The sequence below is a fragment of the Poromitra crassiceps genome, assembly GCF_964638095.1.
Source record: "Poromitra crassiceps genome assembly, chromosome: 5".
NCBI classification, from domain to species: Eukaryota; Metazoa; Chordata; class Actinopteri; order Beryciformes; family Melamphaidae; genus Poromitra; species Poromitra crassiceps.
The window spans coordinates 52,721,329-52,742,540 of NC_139642.1; the positions used below are offsets into that span (position 1 = coordinate 52,721,329).

Below are 21,212 nucleotides of genomic sequence, written 5' to 3' on the forward strand. Positions count from 1 at the left end.
TCAACAACACTAGCTGGCATTCACTGAAATGAAAAGCCCCACGAAAAGACTTTCTCATAATTTTCTCATAATTCAAACAGAACTCAATTGCACTGGACTACAAAATGTGTTATCATATATCTTCTCAGCACTCCAAGTGTCTATTACGGATTGATAACAAGGATATATGGTGTTACTTGCTTTCATGTCTGTTTTGCTCAGCAGGACTGTGACAGAGACTTGTATTAGCCTACACACTAATCACCTAGTAAATAATTTACCATTTGTTTTTTATGTTCCCTCCCTCCAGTCTAACAGTTTGTATCTGTGCAGCTAAATTCTTTAATGTTTCCTTAATGTTGAAGTTAACAACCCAAAGCACCACTGCCACTGTCTGTGGCGCACAGTATATCATTACTCTGTGTGGCTGACTGTGTTTATGACTTTACATGAGTATCTGTGAATTCTACCGGGAAGTCTGCCTGTCAGTCAGAGCCAGGCGGGCAGTCTAATCTGCCTATGGTCTGTGGTGGCCCCAACGGGTTGCCATGGGAGATAAGAGATGCAGATGTTGTTGCTGGGCTAGGTAGAGAGAGAGAGAGAGAGAGAGAGAGAGAGAGCGGGAGGGAGGGAGGGAGGGGTGAAAAGAGAGGTGTATGGCCAAGAATGGAAGATGAGGTCAGATAAAAGGAAGAAAGGGGAGAGACAAGATAAGATAGCAGATGGCAACTTTAGAGAAAAGAAAGCAGATTTGCATAGTGAGGGAGTGAAACAGTCAAGAGAAGACAAATAAGAGAAAGGCACAAGGACAGAAAAGTAGCAGACAGACGTTTGGGCTTGGGGATTATATTTATTTATTTAGTATTTATTTATTTTTGCCGGCCTGCAGAAAGACAGATGGCTGTCTGTTTTATTGCGTTGTCCTTGTTCTTGTCTGGGGCTGAGATGATTGAACACACTGACAGAACCACGGGATGCCACTTGAACGGGCGAGCTGCATCTGTAGACTGCCATGGTGTATATGTGCTGCGTGGAGGAAGTCAGTAATTTTTCCTCAACAAAATAAATATTTTCATAGAGAAATTAAGTTCTGCAGTGTGATACAGAACATTATATAAGTAAGATGCTCGGACTGAAAAGTTAGTTGCGTAACAAATAATAGCATTTGTGCAACCCAGATTATTTTCTGTACTTACAAATTACGGATGTCCCCTAAACGCCTCACAGCATCTGCCTATGTATCGACGCTACAATTGACAGAGGTTCACTAAATCCCTCATACTGATTAGTGTTTTTGTTTTTTGCTACGTCGCATGTAGTTTAAAATATATCCACAACTTTCCTTTAAGGGCACAACTGCCAGTTCAGAACAGGGCAACCTGTCAAACTGGCCTTGTGGGCAAAAGGGGCATTACGGCCACACTCCAGGACATCCACGGCACTGCGGCCTTTTGGCTTTGCTATAATTCCTGCCCTGCTTTCAGCACCCCCCAGAGGACGTGGCTGAACTTGTTCCATTCAGCTGTGGGCTATACATGTACATGCGCTGGAGAGAGTGAAAGTCATGTCGACAGGATACAGTAGTAAAGAGCAAGATAGCGCTTCCTGCTGTCGAGAAAAAGGGAGCGCCATTTCCCATGTCCTCCATGATGCATTGTGTGCAATATCTAACCGCCGAAATACGATTCCAAAATGTCGTCTTGCAAGAATTAGAACCCCCATGATTCGTTGTGAGAATGATGCATGATGTCCAAGCAGCATTGTAATCTACAGTATACAGAGGCAGTTGAAACAGGTGTGAAAAGGATCACGCATGACGTTGAGCACATCAGTATCGACTTCGCTAGGCTATCACCCAGCATATCTTGTGGCTGCACTATTATGGCCTATTGAGGCTGCTCTCGTTCAGAAGAGACCGCTATCTTGTCCTCTTCTAGGATCTATTTCTATCTGTGTGATTGTTGAATGTCAGTACAAAATGGTCTATTTCGAAAGAAAGTCCTTGCTCCTTGCTTCTGAGGGACTGACACCAAAGTCTGATGTTCACCATTGGTGTTTCAGATAATTAAAAAAAAACAGCATTTAAACTCTACTGTAAGTAGCTCTGCACTGCCAATATCCCAACATCACGTCATTGTCTCCATTTGGTCAGTTATCAAAAGGAGAACAACAGAATGAGCACAGGCATTGCGAGGTACATCAGCAAGAGCTGTGTTTAACAGTGTTAAAGTGTTTTCAGGGTTTAAGCTTAAGTTCTCACTGAATTACAAAAATAGTGCAGATACAACAGAAAAGAAAAAGGAGCAGCAAAGCCAAAATGAGCAGTCGGCCTACAGACAGAATAAAACTAAACATAACAAACAAGCAGTGAAGACAATATATTAAGCACTAGACCGATATATATAGATATATCAATAAAATGCCAAAGAGTAAAAATGAGTGTGAAGGAGATGTTTGAAACATCAATAGAACGTGTTGACCTGACTTGAAGGGGCAGGCAGGTCATGGTCTGTAGATCTATCAAAGTGATGGATGGATGAGGACTCGGAGTCAACAGAGGATAGTGGAGCCTGACTGTGGTCAGGTGATGAGAAGAAGTTAGAAATGTATACGTTTTATTTAGGCACTGCCTAATTTTGTCTGAGCGTGTCTGACACTGTTACAGTGAGCGGAGAACTTTATGAATGTCCTCCTCATCATGATAATGTTATCATAGGAGAAATAGATCACATCTTAGTCTGTGCCTAAGACTCCTAAATGTACTGTGACATGCACGCAGAGATGGGGAAAAGTACACACATTCTTTACTTAAGTAGAAGTAGAGTTACTTGTGTAAAAAAAGACTGGTAAAAGTAGAAGTACTGATTCAACTTGTTTACTCAAGTAAAAAAAAAAAAAAAAAACACGCTCTGAAATGTAATCAATTAGAAAAGTAAAAAGTATTTCTACCGGCAGTTTCTGTGCAAAGCTAACTGAACCTCACGTCATATTAAGGTCAACAGAATTTTGTTCACGCTGTACGCCCTCAATTCTAGGGTGAGGGCTCTGGAGACGATGAACCGAGCACACACGGACACACAGCTCTCCAATTATAGTAGTAGGATTGGTTACAGGTGGTGTATGCTGATGGTGTTTACTCTCTGGTGTTACGATTGAGGTGACTGCTTCTATCAGATTGGGGTCTAGAGGCAGCAAATGGCACCACAACGACCCCGTAACATTTAAAGAACAAAAGAGCAAGGCTGTCTGTCATTGGAGAGAAAGAATGGGGGTTACTGTAGCTCACCTGGCTAGCTGGCGTGCTTTGATATGTGTGTTAAAATGTACAGTAGGGAGTAAAAGTAAAAATAAATACTCTGTAAAGTACAGATACCTAAAAATCCTACTTAAGTACAGTATTTGTACTTAATTGCCTCCCACCTCTGCATGCACACACACATGGCTACACACTGCAGGGTAAGATGTACCGCTGGCTGAGCACACATTGCCTGGCAAAGCTGTGTCAAAAACAGGGGTGTCAAACTCATTTGAGTTGACAGGCCACATGGGACCGACAGACCCAAGTGGGCCAGACAGAGAAAATCAATGCATAATAACCTATAAATAACACCTCAAAATCTTCCCATTTATTTCCGTGTAATTAGGTCTACAGGTGCATTTTAAGAACACGTTTATATAGGGTTATCTCAGCTACCACAGGCCTATCATATAAAATCTACTGTCTGTAACTAACTGTGCATTACAATTCTTCTCTACCAAGGTTAATGAAAATAGTTTACCATTTAGTGATGCATGCAGAAAACATGAATAGTCTACTTAATATTGTAACTTGCTCCTGAAACCTGGTACAATCTTTTTTACCTGTCAAATCCTGAGCTTGAACAATTTGATTGACGGTTCTGGCCCCCGGGCCGTATGTTTGACACCCCTGGTGTAAAAAAATATAGATAGACAGCTGTAGCCAGTTATTGTTGGTGTGGATGGATGGTGTTGACTCTCCAGTACCTCTATCAGCTTACAGGACCTTTAACTGGTTACATATTAACTCGTACTGTAGATAATGTCCCCCCCCCCCCCCCCTCTCTCTCTCTCTCTCTCTCTCTCTCTCTCTCTCCCTGCAGTTAAACATGGATTATTGGAATAAAATCACATATCACCAATATGTTGCCAAACAAAATTGCCAACGAGTTTGAGCACAAAGAAGTGGTTTATCACAAAAGCAAAAAGTTACTAAACAGACAATGCATAATTGCTTTGTCTTTCTCTCTCTCCCCGCCTCCCTCTCCCTCCCCCTCTCCCTCTCCCTGCCTCCCTCTCCCTCTCCCTCTCCCCCGGCTGTGTCAGCAGTGGGAGTGGTAATGATAAGTAATGATAGAAGAGACATGAGGTTTTTATTTTTACTGCTGTCAAAATGTGGAGTTTTACAGGGTTTTTTACTGCTGTAACTCTACCATCAAAAGGGCTATAAAAGAACAGTTAAATATGTGTCCAGATTTTCCCATTTAAGGACCTACAGTAGGGGTTCATTGGTAAGACATTTTCTTCTCTGTTCCCATTCCCTTGTATTTAATAGCATGCATAATCCCGGCACTGAAGTATTCATTTGTGTGTCTAGAATGTGTGTCTAGAATGTGTGTCATTCAAAGTAGGTTGTAGTTTTTTTTTATATCAGTGATAGACTATCATTTTACTTAGTTTCATTTAGTTTTAACATGTGTTCAGAGAGTATGGCTGTTACTTTGGAATTAATCCAAAACACATGAAATAGCAGCGTTCATAGGTAGTGTAAACTGCCAAAAGAATCAATCCATTTGTTAAACTGTAAGTTATGGTCCATAGTAGAATAACCACAGTGCTGCCGCCTTTCAATACTAATATTAGCATGCTATCAGTATGTTGTTCTTATTATAGGCCTACTTTCCCTCACCAGCGTTTTCATTCATTTCTTCAGTGTGTAACCTAAAACACACTGCAGAATGTTGTGTTAGCATATTATACACACACACACACACACAAAGACCTGAGCACAAAGACACACACACAAATCATGTAGACCATGATCACCCTCATGGTTTATATGACAAGGTAGAAACCCGGGGACAATCGTGTGTGTGTGTGTGTGTGTGTGTGTGTGTGTGTGTGTGTGTGTGTGTGAGAGTGTGTGATTGAGTTGAGTGAGTGACTCGTTGAGGAAGTGGTTGCTTATCAGTGTGTGTGCATGTGGGTGGTAAAGGCTATCCCTGCCCCTCCCTCCCCCCGCTCTCCCCTGAGTTTACAGTGAGGTTGATACACAAATACATGCTGGCAGGATCAGTGTTACCGATGTGACAACTCCACATTCGGGGGATCAAACTCAAAAACTCAGTGAGCGTGCAGGTTTAAATAAGAACCTACTGTGTAAACTTCACTCAGTTTACCGTGTTTTGTAATCTTTCTCTCTCTCTGTGTGTGTGTGTGTGTGTGTGTGTGTCTCTCTCTCTCTCTCTCTCTGTGTGTGTGTGTGTGTGTGTGTCTCTCTCTCTCTCTGTTTCAGTCTGCAGAGTTCTTCGATATGCTGGAGAAGATGCAGGTATGAAATGCTCACTCACTCTTCTTTCCTCTGTGCACGCCAGTTCTCCCTCTTATCTCTGTCTGTCTGTCTCTCTCACGTGGACATGTGGTGCGGCCCGCTGCGTTTTTCTGTTATTGTCGCTTGGCAACCACAGAATCAGCTGGCGATCAGCTGTCAGTCACTCAGCTGTTGTTTATTGTGCTGCTGGCTCGTCAGCATAATTTAGCTAAATTATGCAATAATTATAAACAATACAAGTCCATGATAAAAAGGTCCCCATCATCTGGAGTGGAGCCCTAATCTGCCTCCCTGCTGTTTATATCAGATGCAGCGATCTTCAATTGTGGTCTGGGCCATGACAGGTCCATCTGTGACAGGTGCTTGGAAGATAACAAAGAAACTTAACTTAATAATACTTAGACTTAATTTATATCATAACTTAAACCAATTCAACCTCTTAATAAACACAGATGTCATTAGTGTCTCTAAAGCAATGTCCCTTATGGTGTAACCAAGTTAGTTCTTTGGTATTAGCCTTTTTCACTTCCCACCCAATTCACCCATTTTGTGTAAATGGTAAATGGTAAATGGTCTGCATTTATATAGCGCTTTTATCCAAAGCGCTTTACAATGAGTAGATAGTCTACATTCACCCATTCATACACCGATGGCGGCAGGCTGCCACGCAGGGTGCCTACACACCATTGGGAGCAAGGAGGGTTAAGTGTCTTGCCCAAGGACACAACGACAGCAGCTGGGAGGGAGCGGGGATCGAACCGCCAACCCTTGCGTCATTGGCCGACCCGCTCTACCTCCTGAGCTAAAGCCGCCCCGGCAGGAAGTAACAGGTGCTAAAAGGCAGGAAGTAACAGGAAGTAACAGGTGCTAGCAAAACAAGGCACTGGATTACCTAAATGGATTGGAAATTGGAAATCCTCATTAATGTATTATGGTTGCACCTGTGTTACCTGCCTTTTAGACACAAAATGAGTGACACTTGGGTGGGAAGTGAAAAAGGTGAATGGCGGCCTGCTGGCAGCCGAAAGGCCTTCGGGTGGGAGCACCAAATCAAGATGGCCACCACTGTAGTAACTCTGGTGTGTGTGAAGTCGTAACGCTCTGGGTGATCTGTTGTGTTTACCGGTGTGTGTCCGGCAATGTTAAAAGCAGCGGGCAAACATGCTTCACTCACATTGAAAACAAGTACAAAAAACCGCTCTATGCTCCCGATGTTATTGATTTGTGATCGGGCCCCATCTCAAACTGTCCCCGCTTTTTCTCTGGCAACGACCAGGATGAACGTTTCCAATGCAAAATCCAGAGGGCGAGAGGGAAACACATGCTGATATTTCAATCACAGAGTGGGTCAGACCGCTGGGTCCAATCTGCCGCTCTGATTGGATAATGGGCACGCTGCGGGCAGAGGAGAATAGCTGGATTGGACTGTCCGGACTGTTCTGTCTTTCTTTGTATGGAAGGCATTGATTTCTCTGAGGAAAATCACTCTCTCTCTGTGACTGCTTTGTGCCCTCGGCCGGCCCCTGTGGGCACACAGGCTTTGGGTGGTTTGAAGACAGATGGGGAATACAAAGGGAGGAGGGAGGGGAAGGGACAGAGAAAGAAAGGTAAAGAGCGGTGGGGGGAGGTGTCAAACTGCAAAAGAGAATTGCTGCTTGTGGCTTCTTTTGGGGGGAAGAAACAACCCAATTCCCAATTTCCCCCCGGGGATCATTAAAGTCTTTCTGATTCTGATTCTGATTCTGAACAATATGGTTCACTCCATTCAATTGCTCACGTTTTTTTAAAGACCCCCTAAAGTCATGTTTTAAGATGTATATAAAATACTCAACTTTGCTACTTTGAATAATACTTTGTCTCTTATAGTTCCCAACAAAAAAAAAGTTAAATGATCTTGTTAAAATACTAAAAATGCCTTCCCCTCCTTCTGCCTCATTAAAACATCCAAAGCAACCAATCAGGCTTATCTAGAACATAACTAGCCAAGGGATTGGCTCCAGTATTTGTGATGTCAAGAATATATGCTTGTTGAAAATCGCCTTTTCAATGAGTACGGAGAAACGTTCCACTTTCAGCAGACGAATATGAAAACAGCCTTCTAGTGTCAAACTCAGCACACACATCATTCTGCACAGTGAAGCTCAGACATCCAACTGAAGGAACAAGAAGAAAACAAACAAAACAAAAGACTGTCCAAACAAAAAACAACACAAGGAACTGTCAAAAAAGAAAACGACACAAGGAACTGTCCAAAAAGAAAACGACGCAAGGAACTGTCCAAAAAAGAAAACGACGCAAGGAACTGTCCAAAAAAGAATGCAACACAAGGAACTGTCCAAAAAGAAATGGTGAACGTTTGGTGTATCATGAACTTAAGGAGACAGAAGGGGAGGCAGGGGCAGAAGAGAGAGAGGCCACAGGCTGCTGGCCGGCGGGCAGGGCAACTGTTTTTGAAAGTGTGATCGCTGGACGACAGTGAATCAATAGCCTGATGATGACAGAGTGAGGATGGAGTCACGCACACGCACACACACACACACACACATACTGTACACACACACACACACACACACACACAAACACACACACACACACACACAGAAACTGTTCTCATCCTGTCTCCTTGGGTCTCGATTTGATCTTTCATCGACCTGTTCTCTTGAGCTCTGCCAGCTATAACTCAACATTTGGAAGTCCTCTTTCTCTCTCTTTCTCTCTCTCTCTCTCTTAAATCTCAAATTCAAATATGCTTTATTGACCAAACCTCTGTTACAAAAAGCAGCACAATATTTCAAATGAGGTAAGATTGCAACCTTGACTAATAATAATGAATAAACAGTAATCCACTATCAACAATAAAGCTGTAACGATTAGTCGATTAATCGATGGACAGGAAATTAATCGCCAAATATTTTTTATAATCGATTGGTTTTACACACATTTTTAAGAAGAAAATCCTAAAATTCTCTCGTTCCAGCTTCTTAAATGTGAGTATTTTCTGGCTTCTTTAGTCTTCTATGACAGTAAACTGATTATCTTTGGGCTGTGGACGGCTGGTCAGGACAAAAGAAGACTTTTGAAGATGTCACCATTTTGTGATATTTTACTGACCAAACGACTAATCAATTAGTCGAGAAAATAATCGACAGATTAATTGCTGGCTGCAGCCCTAATCATATTAACAACTATATTAATGGAAGCAGTTCAATAATGTTAGTTCAGTTTAATTTTGCAATTCAATTCAGTACATAGCAATATTGGAAAGAGAGTAACTTTTACAAGAGTAAATATAAAGGAAAGTAGAATAAATCTCTCTCTTCCTATCCCTCTCTCTCTCTCCCTATCCCTCTCTCTCTCTCTGTATCTCTCCCTCTCTCTCTGTCTCTCTCCCTTTCTCTGTATCTCTCCCTCTCTCTCTCCCCTGTGTGGAAATTGAAGCCAGATCCTCTACAGAGGCTCTTTGTGATCAATCCCTTGTTTTGTTGACAGTGTCTCCCCCATGACTCTAACAGCTGTTCCCTCAATAATTACTACACACGCATGCACAGACACACACCGCACGGACTAGACTGAGGTGTGTGTGTGTGTGTGTGTGTGTGTGTGTGTGTGTGTGTGTGTGTGTTTGTGCCAGCCGTGCCATCACCCAGATTCAAATCAGTGCTGCCTGCTACTTGTTTGGTCGCAGTAGAGGTGATGACAGTGGAGTGAGTGTGTGTGTGTGTGTGTGTGTGTGTGTGTGTGTGTGTGTGTGTGTGTGTGTGTGTGTGTGTGAGAGAGAGAGGGGGAGAGAAACCCTCTGAGGGTTTTCAGGATTCAGAATCTCCATATCCATCTGCATTGATGTCCCTCAGTTCCATGCTCAGTCATGGAGACAAGCTGTTCCAGTGGGCTTGTAATTGGCCAATTTACTCGGTGTCTCCCAGATTGTCCCTTTCCTATCTGCATATAACAATATATAACAAAAAGTACGTATGCATCTGCATCTGGCGTTAGAGAGGGAGAGGATAGGCTGGATTCGAATGGTCAAATTGACTTCCGGGACGGGAAAAGTCACGTGACTGTTGATCTCTATTCCTAACTACTTTTCCTTGACCTGGCTCATGAGCTCAAGGAAAGATGTGAAGGAGAAGTCATGAGGGCTCAGGAAAACACATAACAAGAGAATCCCAATGCAGCTACAGAACTATGCTATCGTAGAATGTTTCGCCGGGCTCAATATGCCACTGAGCGATTGAAACGTTTTGAAATCTGTTGTTTGGTTGCTAAGAAAAATTCATTTTATTTAAGCTGCTGCAAGGAATTGTGGGACGGCATTATCGGCTTTCCGTTCGTAAAGGACGGTCCAGTCAAGTGTATGCTATGCTAAAGGAGCTAAGTCAGGAAGCATTATCATGGCTGCCACTTAGGTACTTCCAGTGTGATTTCACTTAGTTAGGAACCTTCCTAAGCAAAACAGACAAGCGGTGCAAACACACACGAAAGTGCCGCCAAGTGTAAATTCAGCTGAAGCAGCAGGAGCCTGGTTGTTCACAACTTGTACTGACTTCGTCCCTGAATTGACACAATCGGTCGCGCAAAAAAAAGACCAGATGCCGAAACCGGCACTGCAGGGCTAACCTCTTAACAAGGGCGCCCAAAGGAAACTTCGTGACTATTCGTGACTTCGCTTTGTGACTATTCGCGGCACTTCGGCGTCTGTATTCCCTCTGTGTGTGTGTGTGCGTGCGTGCGTGCCTCACTCTGTTGTCACCAGGCAATGGAGAGAATCAGGTTAGAAAACAAGTGTGTTGTGTGGCAGCACAGTTACAGAAGCACCAAAATACTGTAAATAGATCTCGCTTGTTCACCCTTGTGCTTTCCCATCCTCACGCTGCGTATGGACCCTAATCAGGTCCCTAAAGCTGAGGAGACCAAGAAGTGCAAGGTGTGACTCTCTCTCTCTCTCTCTCACACACACGCACACACATGCACACGCACACAAGAACTCTCTACTTATGATGCTGTTTCTTCTCTTGTTTGTGGATCTGATGAATGGAACATCTGTGTTCCTGTATCCTCCCTCTCCCTCTGCATGTTGTCCTTGGTCCATCCTCCTGATGTCTTCTAGAGTTGCTCCACTTGCCTCCTCTGTCTCCTCGGAGGCTTTCCGTAACACCCCCCCTTTAAACACATTCAAACACTTCTCAGAGCTTTCTGCACTTCCAAATCAATCGCGTCCTGATTAGAAATCGAATGAAGCCCAACCGTCGATTGATCCCCTCCGGCCTGCCGGCGCTGAATCTAAATGAGGGTCTGTGGGTGGCGTGCGGCGCTCTCCACAGGAGGCACAGGCCTCAGCAGTATTTAGAGGTCGTAACAGCAGAGTCGAGCTGCGCTCGCAGACTGCCAAACACCTACAGGCACCACGCAGCTCTTAACCCCAGGGTGCCCACGCACGCCTCCAAACAATCAAAGAGTGACACGCCCTCATCGATGTTTTTTGCCGATGGCTGCGCATTGCAGGTTGTTGCATCATTGCCCGAGAGTCTCTTTTGGCAGAGAGTACGTTGTTGTGTTGCCGTCTTCTGTTCCTGTGTTTGTGCTTTTTGCTTGCAACCGTAAAGTCGTAGTGAAAGTCAGCGCAGTTCAGAGTGTTACGTTGGTTAAGACTCCTCTTGCTAACGGTGTGTTTGTTTGTGTATCTCGTCTATCTTACAGGATGACTACATCCCCTACCCACGGATAGAAGATGTGAGTTATTTCTCACTCACATTATACACTCAGATCACACATTCACACACACATTTTGTCATGTGTGCAATTATTATCCATGAGTGTTTTCAACAATAGAGACATTTAAAGCCAAACTTTTTTTCTTTTCTTTTTTTTTACTTTCTGCAGCTCATCTTTCTTTATCAAGGGATAATTCTGTAGGACATTGTACATTTATTTTTGTCTACCCCCCCTCCTCTCCTCTCTCCCTCCCCCAGGTCCTGGGGAAGGGTGGTCCATACCCCCAGGTGATCCTGCCCCAGTTCGGGGGCTACTGGATCGAGGATGCGGAGGCTCCATTGGGGACGCCCACCTCCTCCGAGTCCAGCTTCTGCGAGGAGGAGGAGGGAGAGGGAGGCATGAGCCCCAGCTCGGGACACCGCTTAGAGTGCAACAGCACGGCCCGCGCCTACCGCAAACACTTCCTAGGCAGGGTGAGTGTGTGACGTGTGTGTGTGTGTGTGTGTGTGTGTGTGTGTGTGTGTGTGTGTGAATTAAGTTCAGTTTCACATTGTATCTGTTTATTTGTTAGAGAGAAAAAAAAGTCTGATATTTTGTTCAACCTGAAATATCAGGCCGTCCTCACAAGTCAAACGACAACATTGGTCAGCGGTCATGTGAGTACATGTAAGTGCATGCGTGCAGTGTACTGCAGGCCTGTATCCAGGGTTTCAAAATTGGGGAGGTCCAGACATGGCAAGGGGAGGCTAGGGCGCCGCCGAAATTTTTTTAAGTTATTATTTTTTTAACCTTTTTTAGCCATATTTAGAGGAATATCTCATTCTAAATCAACATTAGGATTATACTGTTGTGATGTCATTATTCAGTATATTCTCTTTCATGTCACCACCTGCTCAGCTCTCCTGTCAACATAATTGTAACTAACAAACACAAACTGTTTTAGCAAAATTAATATCAAAATGACACCTACAAACACAGGTACACAACCCAAGCCGTACACAACACACAAAGTCATCATCTATAATAAAAAACATACAGAGGGACCTGTTGGCTGGCAAGAACATGTATTTATTAAGTGTTATTGACCAAAATGACCACTAGGGAGCAGGGAGCAGCCTCTTCTTGAATATCTCACATTCTCTCCTACCCCTGTGTTAAGGTGACCAGATCTCAGCAAACCAAAATGTGGGACAAATAGTGTGTTTGTGTGGGACAACGTGGGACACATTGCCATTGATGAGTAGGGCTGCAACAAACGATTACTTTCATTATCGATCAATCTGTTGATTATTTTTACACTAATCGATTCATCTTTTGGTCTATAAAATGTCACCAAATGGTGAAAAATGACCCCCCCAAAAGCCCAAGATAACATCCTCAAATGTCCAGTGGCATGCCCAGGCCATTTTGACTGGGGTGGCCCAGGTGGGGCACAGACTCAAGCAAGGGTGGCACTGAGTATGGCATTTTGGGAGGATGTAGACTGCTTTTTCCCCTCGCCAAAGTTTACCCTAACTTTGGAGTTAGAATGACATGGTTGGTAGAGGGAGGTACAACGCAAGACAGAATGAGGGAAACATAATGTCCTTGGCTATGGTGAAATTTCTAAAGAAAGTGATAATAGCCATATCCCTCTGTGTGAAGAGAGGAGCTGCAGATGGAAGGAGGTCCAGTAATCATTAAGAATCAAATATCTTTTTTCCAGAGTCTTATTGTCTGCCTTCAGTCAAAAGAAGTGCTTACAGCCAGGTTCTGCGACTAGCTGGGATATTACCATTCATTCAAAATCACCACTCTCTCTGACTGTGGGAAGTCATTCTGACATCTAATTGAGCCTTCATCATGCATGATTAGCCAGTAGCTTCCCAACGTGTCACAGGTAACGTTACTTAAGAGACAGACTAGACACTTACTTTCTTGGTTGTTGCTAAAAAATCTGTCAGTGTCACTCACTCACCTCGTCTGTCGTTCACTCGCTCACTGTCTCGCAGCTCGCTCACTTTCGATTATCTCGCCAGGCAGTCACCATGTCTTCCTGCTGCTCCTACTTCCTGTGCTTGTCAAGTGAAATCAAGTTACCGCGGACGCGGCGTCAGATGACTTCCTGCCTGACGTGCCTTTCGTTTCAAAATAAAAGCGATCCCGTGTTTTCCATGCTTTCCATGGAGCTTTTTTTTTTCTTTTCCTGAAATTCTTACCGAGATCCGGACCTCGGTGACCTCATAGCTAGATACGGCTTTAGCTCAGGAGGTAGAGCGGGTCGGCCAATGACGCAAGGGTTGGCGGTTCGATCCCCGCTCCCTCCCAGCTGCCGTCGCCGTGTCCCTGGGCAAGACACCCAACCCTCCTTGCTCCCGATGGTGTGCAGGCACCCTGCGTGGCAGCCTGCCACCATCGGTGTATGAATGGGTGAATGTAGACTATCTACTGATTGTAAAGCGCTTTGGATAAAAGCGCTATATAAATGCAGGCCATTTGATGGGTGCTTCTTCCGCTTCCGGTGTAATAGACTATTTTACAGTCTATGATTTTAACTTGACAAAAAAAACATCTATGCAGATTTTACAGCAGAGCCATTCTGCTCTACAGCCGTGTCGTTAGGGTGCTGGGATAACGTAATGCATTGTGGGTAGTTGGCTACTGTGGCTAATGCTAGCGGCTAGCGTAATAGTTACTTTACATGGCAGTAAAACGCCACTGAATGACCAAATTTATTTAACTTTTAACCATTTTGAGTAACACTGTTTCCATACGGACCCCCAGCGTTGGTTAGTTGTTTATAACGTGACTATATGTATAACTTTTATAACGTACTCCAGTTTCCAGTTTATAATTTGGGTCTGCAGCAGAGTATAACAAAGGAAATGGCAAGCTGCAACAATGCAGTCACGTTAAACCGGACCTTGTACCCACAATTTTTTTTTTTACAGTGGGGCATTCAAAAATAAGGTGGATAGGCTACGCCAGAGTCAGGAGCTGTAACCAGGAAGTAGCATTGACCTCTAGTGGTCTTTAACGTAACGACAGTCTGATATTGAAATAAGAGAGCAAGGCAGGTTCGTGTCGCGACGTGGTCCGTTTTTAACCCTAACCTTATATTCCCAGTTGTTTTAGTTGCCTAACATTAAACAAGTTGTTTGAGTTGTTTACCCTTAACCAGGTTGTTTTAGTTGCCTAATCAACTTATGGGAACCACTCTGCTTTTCAAATTAACCGAGACCACGTGTTTGAAATTAACCGTGTCCCACGCGAGGCGTGGGCGAAATATAACTCTTCCTCTTCTCTTTCCTACTGTCTACCTGTCTATTCCTCTCTCTCTCTCTCTCTCTCTCTCTCTCTCTCCCTCCCTCTCTTCCACCTTCCCTCCATCCAGGAGCATATGAACTACTACTGCACCGGCAGCAGTATCGGCAACCTCCTCATGTCTCTGAAACACGAGGAGGCAGAGGGGCAGGAGTTCCTACGCATCATGCTAAGGTAAAATGGAGGAAAGTGCAATGTGTTGTCAATGACACTACCTTAATGTATTTATAGGCGGTGTAGAAAATTGCTAACGTTAAGCTGCCCCCTCTTTTGCACAACCGCTGTCTCAGCTGACCCAACCTTTAGAAGTCAGTCTCCTCCCCTTCATGTATACGCCTCCTTGATCACTGAAGTGGATTGAATATCGTTGAGCTCCATAGGTCATACCTACAGTATGACCTAGATTTGTCGTGACCTTATCATGTACATCCATTCCACAAGCCTTCTTGTCCTTTTGCAGGTCGAGGACTAAGACGGTCCATGACAGGATTTCTCTAGCAGGCATCAGCCAGCTGCCCAGTGTACCTCAGATAGCCAAGGTGAGATACTGCTGTTGCTCATTGTACTTACAGTCATACAAGTACATGACTTAGAATGTATTTCCTACACCAAAAGCAGCTATTGTCTCCAATATAGAGGTTGAGGATTGTTATGAACATGTCATCGAGAATGAGTCAAATCCAATGAGCCTCTCTGCCCTTACAGCTTCTGTGCGAGTCGGACGATGCCACAGGGCTGAAGTTCAACCCGGTCCTGTACCCTCGGGTGAGTCCGTCCCACATCTTGACACTTCCAGGACCTTAGCATAGCCAGCTGCGCCACAGCTCCTCTAGCCAGTAAAAGTGTGTGCTCAAGCTGTGTGTTACCTTCTCCTCTTCCCGTCTCCTGCTGGCAGCTGAGAGGCACTGCAGGCTCAAAGTGGCTAATGCTACCTTCACATTTCACTGTGCATGAATCCTGCTGCAACAAGTGATCCGCTCCATTGCCTTGAGGCCTGACATACGTGTGACAGGGATAACAAGTAGGCCTAGGTCATTTTTCTCTTTTCTTTAAAAAAAAACAACCTTTATTCAAGATTCAACATTCATTTTAATAGCCACAGTGAGTAATCATATTACAAAACGAGGAATTTGACTTAGTGCGGGATAGTGTACGTGGGATAATGTCCATGTAATATTTTAGTAAAAGTCATTTAAGTGTCCGTGGGATAATGTCCAGCCATTGCAGAGCCGGTTTTGCTCAGGGGGCATCAGGGGAGGGAGGGAGTGACAAAATCCTGATTTGTGGGGGCTTTCGGGTCTCATTGAAGAGGCGGATGGCAGTTGGGTAGAAGCCTGAAGAGGACCCGGAAGAGTTTATGTCCTGGATGGGTGGGGCCGGCCATAAGACCGCTTTAGCTCCTGGCAGTGTGTAGGTCCTGAAGGGATGGCAGGCTGCACCCGACCACCTTTTCAACATGGCAGATGATGCACTGCAGTCTTGAGATGTCCTTGCGGGCATCCTTAGCTGATTGTTGAGCCCAGGAAGTGTTGACTGGGGAGTCCCCCAGGGTGATGGGCGGAGGTGGGGCTGCGTTCCTCCTCCATCTATTTGATCTTATTTTATCTATTTTATTTTATTTATCTATTAAAACCATTAACGGATACAACGTCCCCCATCGCACTGTAAAACCATTAACAGATACAACGTCCCCCATCGCACTGTAAAACCATTAACAGATACAACGTCCCCCATCGCACTGTAAAACCATTAACGGATACAACGTCCCCCATCGCACTGTAAAACCATTAACGGATACAACGTCCCCCATCGCACTGTAAAACCATTAACAGATACAACGTCCCCCATCGCACTGTAAAACCATTAACGGATACAACGTCCCCCATCGCACTGTAAAACCATTAACGGATACAACGTCCCCCATCGCACTGTAAAACCATTACGGATACAACGTCCCCCATCGCACTGTAAAACCATTAACGGATACAACGTCCCCCATCGCACTGTAAAACCATTAACAGATACAACGTCCCCCATCGCACTGTAAAACCATTACGGATACAACGTCCCCCATCGCACTGTAAAACCATTAACAGATACAACGTCCCCCATCGCACTGTAAAACCATTAACGGATACAATGTCCCCCATCGCACTGTAAAACCATTAACGGATACAACGTCCCCCATCGCACATCGTCAATTACTTTTGTCAGCGCTGCCTTCTAAGAAGTATATTATTTAGTCAGGCGCATCAGCTGCCATTCTCCAATTCTCCCCAATTTTCCAACACCTGTCCTCTCCATTGATTCCACAAAGAGTCTCATTCAAAAATGAGATATCAAGCAGTTGAAAAACTGATGAACATATGGAGCGAAGTCTTTTCTAAATTGGATATGTAGTGTGTTGGAACGGAGCCTGTGATGATGTGCAGCTCGTGCTCAGTGTGTGTGATCCTCTGAGCCTGTTAAATAGACTATTATGGAGCAGCTCTCCGCCTGCCCGAGGGGAGGGGGAAGCCATCTGTGTCTCTGCGAGGGGCTGCTGCCCTCGCCGGGGGGCTGTGCCGGTCTGTCGCATGTCGACCTGACGTAAACCCTGGAGACACGCTGCTAGAGACGAGGAAAACATCTTTTCCCTAAACGGAAACTGTCTAACTACGTTGAGTGAGGTTAAGTGATGACAGGAGGAGGTTAATGAGAAATAAGGGAGTTATTTTTGTCCATGCGCAGGGATCCCAGTTGATAGTGGCTTACGACGAGCACGAGGTGAACAACACCTTCAAGTTCGGAGTCGTCTACCAGAAGTTCGGACAGGTGAGTGATTACACATGCAGCCACCTTGAATTTGCGGGCTGATCCTTGACTTCACTTAACTCCTTAAACTTAACTTTGAATTAACACATCCTAACTTAAACCGATTCAACATCCTAACTTAAACCGATTCAACATCATAACTTAAACCGATTCAACATCCTAACTTAAACTGATTCAACATCCTAACTTAAACCGATTCAACATCATAACTTAAACTGATTCAACATCCTAACTTAAACTGATTCAACATCCTAACTTAAACCGATTCAACATCCTAACTTAAAGTGATTCAACATCTTAATAACCCATATAGTCCTTCTCCTATAGTTTTCTCTCAAGCATGGTGTAACAAAGTCTCCTTCTTTGATATGGCAGCCGAGTGCGGCAATTCAAGGTGGCCACTGTATATTGATCCAGACAGTATACTCCCAATATATTATAATATTATTAATATTATATATTATAATCAATATATATCCTACATGCAAAATCCTATTTTTTTGTTTAGTTTATTCCTCTCCTGTACGATTCTCTCTGCTCCCTCTCTCAGACGTCAGAGGAGGAGTTGTTTGGCAACGACGAGGAGACTCCTGCCTTCAGGGAGTTTCTCAGTGTCCTGGGAGACAACATCGAGCTTCAGGACTTTAAAGGGTGAGCAAACAGAATAGAATAGAATAGAACAAGACAAGAGGAGAAAGAGAATAGAATAGTAGATTACACTATTAGGCGTATCGTATAATAATAGATTACACTATTATTATATACTATGTATAAATTACACTAGAACGGAATCGTCTGATTAACCTTGGGGCAATGTGTCCTGCTGCTGTGTCTTTACTGTGCAATTGGATGAAAATGCTCAGTGAAACAGAACCTGCCAGCAAAGTGCTGCGTGCTGCGTGCACAGCATGGTGCACAGGTAATCAGAGCTGTATTATCATTATTGTCCTGTAGGCTTTTTCTATTGTGTTAGGCCAGCGTGTTTTTCTGTTAGGGTCCCTGACTCTTTCCACTGTAGCTGATACAGTACAGCACAATGTACAACACGTTTGACTCTTTCCACTGTAGCTGATACAGTACAGCACACTGTACAACACGTTTGACTCTTTCCACTGTAGCTGATACAGTACAGCACACTGTACAACACGTTTGACTCTTTCCACTGTAGCTGATACAGTACAGCACACTGTACAACACGTTTGACTCTTTCCACTGTAGCTGATACAGTACAGCACACTGTACAACACGTTTGACTCTTTCCACTGTAGCTGATACAGTACAGCACACTGTACAACACGTTTGGCTGCCATCAGGCTGGTTCAGCACAAAGTGTGATAAAGCAGGGAAATGCATTTAAAGTCCATGTAATAATGAAACCTATCTATAAGCCATGCAGTGATCCTGACTAATGTGTGCGTTGTTGTTGTTAGGTTCCGCGGCGGGCTGGACGTGTCTCACGGACAGACAGGCTCTGAGTCCGTCTACACCGTCTTCAGACAGAGAGAGATTATGTTCCACGTGTCCACCAAGCTTCCCTTCACCGACGGAGACGTCCAGCAGGTACTTAGGCTTTGAACACACTTAAAGGCCCCCTCCAGGCAGTTTGTATAGTTTAGTATAGTTTAGTATAGTTTAGTATAGTATAGCCATCATCACCCGTTTTTTCCAACAGCTTCTTCTTCTTTTTTTACTTTGAGCACAAAATTAGGTTATTTGTCAAAGAAATTACTGGCGAACAGTGTGGATAATCAACAGGCCAGGTCGTAACTCACCAACACACGAAATATCTTAAAAATTACAAAATACACATTCATTAATGCTCCAGGCTTAAAGCTGTAAGGTCAGAAGAGCTGGATTTAAGGATGCTGTAAATGTAGTCAATGTTATTCTCACTACTAATCTGTTTTCAACATGAACAACAGAGACAAAGGCTCAACGTGGACAAAGTATGATTTGGACAACTAACCAATGCTGGGGGTCCATATGGAAAGTGGAAATCGAAATGGTTAAAAGTTAAATCAATTTGGTCAGTGGCATTTTACTGCCATGTAAAGTAACGACAAGTAACAGTTAGCCGCTAACATTAGCCACACTATTACAGCCGATTACCCATCAGCGGAGCGTCATTTGACGTCAGCACACTCTTCTAAACAGGTCGTGTGCCGCATTCCAATGGGCATTCCCATGCTTTCACATGGACGCGCATCGCTACGACCGGCGTAGTTAAGACCAGACGTAAGCCCTGTTGGTGCAACAGGCGTAAGTCCACTCTAAAGACTGGTCTTAACTAAGACCGACGTAAGAGTTACGACCAGGCATAGTTAAGACCAGTTGGTGCAACCGGCCCCAGGACTCTGCTACATCACTGCAGAATTAAAGCAGGGTTTGGCAAGTGATACACCTCTGCTCTTCTTGTTTCTTAGCTCCAGAGGAAGAGGCACATAGGAAATGACATTGTGGCGGCAGTCTTCCAGGAAGAGGCCACGCCTTTTGTCCCCGACATGATCGCCTCCAACTTCCTGCATTCATATGTGCTGGTGCAGGTGGAGAACCCGTGCACAGAGCACACAACATACAAGGTATCAATCTGACCAGAACCCGTGCACAGAGCACACAACATACAAGGTATCAATCTGACCAGAACCCGTGCACAGAGCACACAACATACAAGGTATCAATCTGACCAGAACCCGTGCACAGAGCACACAACATACAAGGTATCAATCTGACCACATGAACCCGTGCACAGAGCACACAACATACAAGGTATCAATCTGACCACATGAACCCGTGCACAGAGCACACAACATACAAGGTATCAATCTGACCACATGAACCCGTGCACAGAGCACACAACATACAAGGTATCAATCTGACCAGAACCCGTGCACAGAGCACACAACATACAAGGTATCAATCTGACCACATGAACCCGTGCACAGAGCACACAACATACAAGGTATCAATCTGACCACATGAACCCGTGCACAGAGCACACAACATACAAGGTATCAATCTGACCACATGAACCCGTGCACAGAGCACACAACATACAAGGTATCAATCTGACCAGAACCCGTGCACAGAGCACACAACATACAAGGTATCAATCTGACCACATGAACCCGTGCACAGAGCACACAACATACAAGGTATCAATCTGACCACATGGCTTTTCTCACATGTGGACTCACATTCCTATTTATTACTTATATCGACTTGTATTTTCTTATATTATTTGGTATAGCTTCATATACACCAAACCTTTCATATTGTTTCAGTAAGAAATGGAGATTGTTAGTATCATTTTGTAAGTAACAACAGTAAATAAATTCATAAATATTTGTGATTTTTTTTCTTTCTGTGTGAGTATATTGAGAGCAACAGAAACCGGAGTCAAATTCCTTCTTTCTCTACATACTTGGCCAATAAAGCCGATCCTGATTCTGATAGCCATGCAGAAACCACAGTGTGGATAAGTGAGAAACATCATACACGGAGATACAACAAATGTAATCACTCGCCACATGCAATGTGCTGTGCTGTCGTTAAGAGCTAATGAATGGCTATTCAGACTCTGCTTGAAGCTCTGAAGATCTTCCCTGAAAATACTGCTAGTGTAACGTGTGACTGTAACGTGTGTCATGTCCACAGGTGTCTGTTACTGCTAGTGTAACGTGTGACTGTAACGTGTGTCATGTCCACAGGTGTCTGTTACTGCTAGTGTAACGTGTGACTGTAACATGTGTCATGTCCACAGGTGTCTGTTACTGCTAGTGTAACGTGTGACTGTAACTTGTGTCATGTCCACAGGTGTCTGTAACGTGTGACTGTA

At 44.1% G+C, this 21,212-nt stretch overlaps 1 protein-coding gene across 5 annotated transcripts in view; it reads left to right on the forward strand.

The window, feature by feature from the left end:
* rap1gap2a (RAP1 GTPase activating protein 2a) overlaps positions 1–21,212 on the forward strand; it is a gene marked incomplete at its 5' end in the record, with an annotated part of 118,599 nt that overhangs the window by 87,362 nt on the left and 10,025 nt on the right. For all 5 annotated transcript variants that reach the window (XM_083637548.1, XM_083637547.1, XM_083637551.1 and 2 more), the window contains 10 exons: positions 5,513–5,548; positions 11,246–11,278; positions 11,518–11,733; positions 14,634–14,737; positions 15,024–15,102; positions 15,269–15,328; positions 17,294–17,377; positions 17,928–18,028; positions 18,808–18,937; positions 19,801–19,956. In XM_083637548.1, coding sequence (XP_083493674.1) covers positions 5,513–5,548; positions 11,246–11,278; positions 11,518–11,733; positions 14,634–14,737; positions 15,024–15,102; positions 15,269–15,328; positions 17,294–17,377; positions 17,928–18,028; positions 18,808–18,937; positions 19,801–19,956 — 999 coding nt within the window. The remainder of the gene's footprint in view (positions 1–5,512; positions 5,549–11,245; positions 11,279–11,517; positions 11,734–14,633; positions 14,738–15,023; positions 15,103–15,268; positions 15,329–17,293; positions 17,378–17,927; positions 18,029–18,807; positions 18,938–19,800; positions 19,957–21,212) is intronic.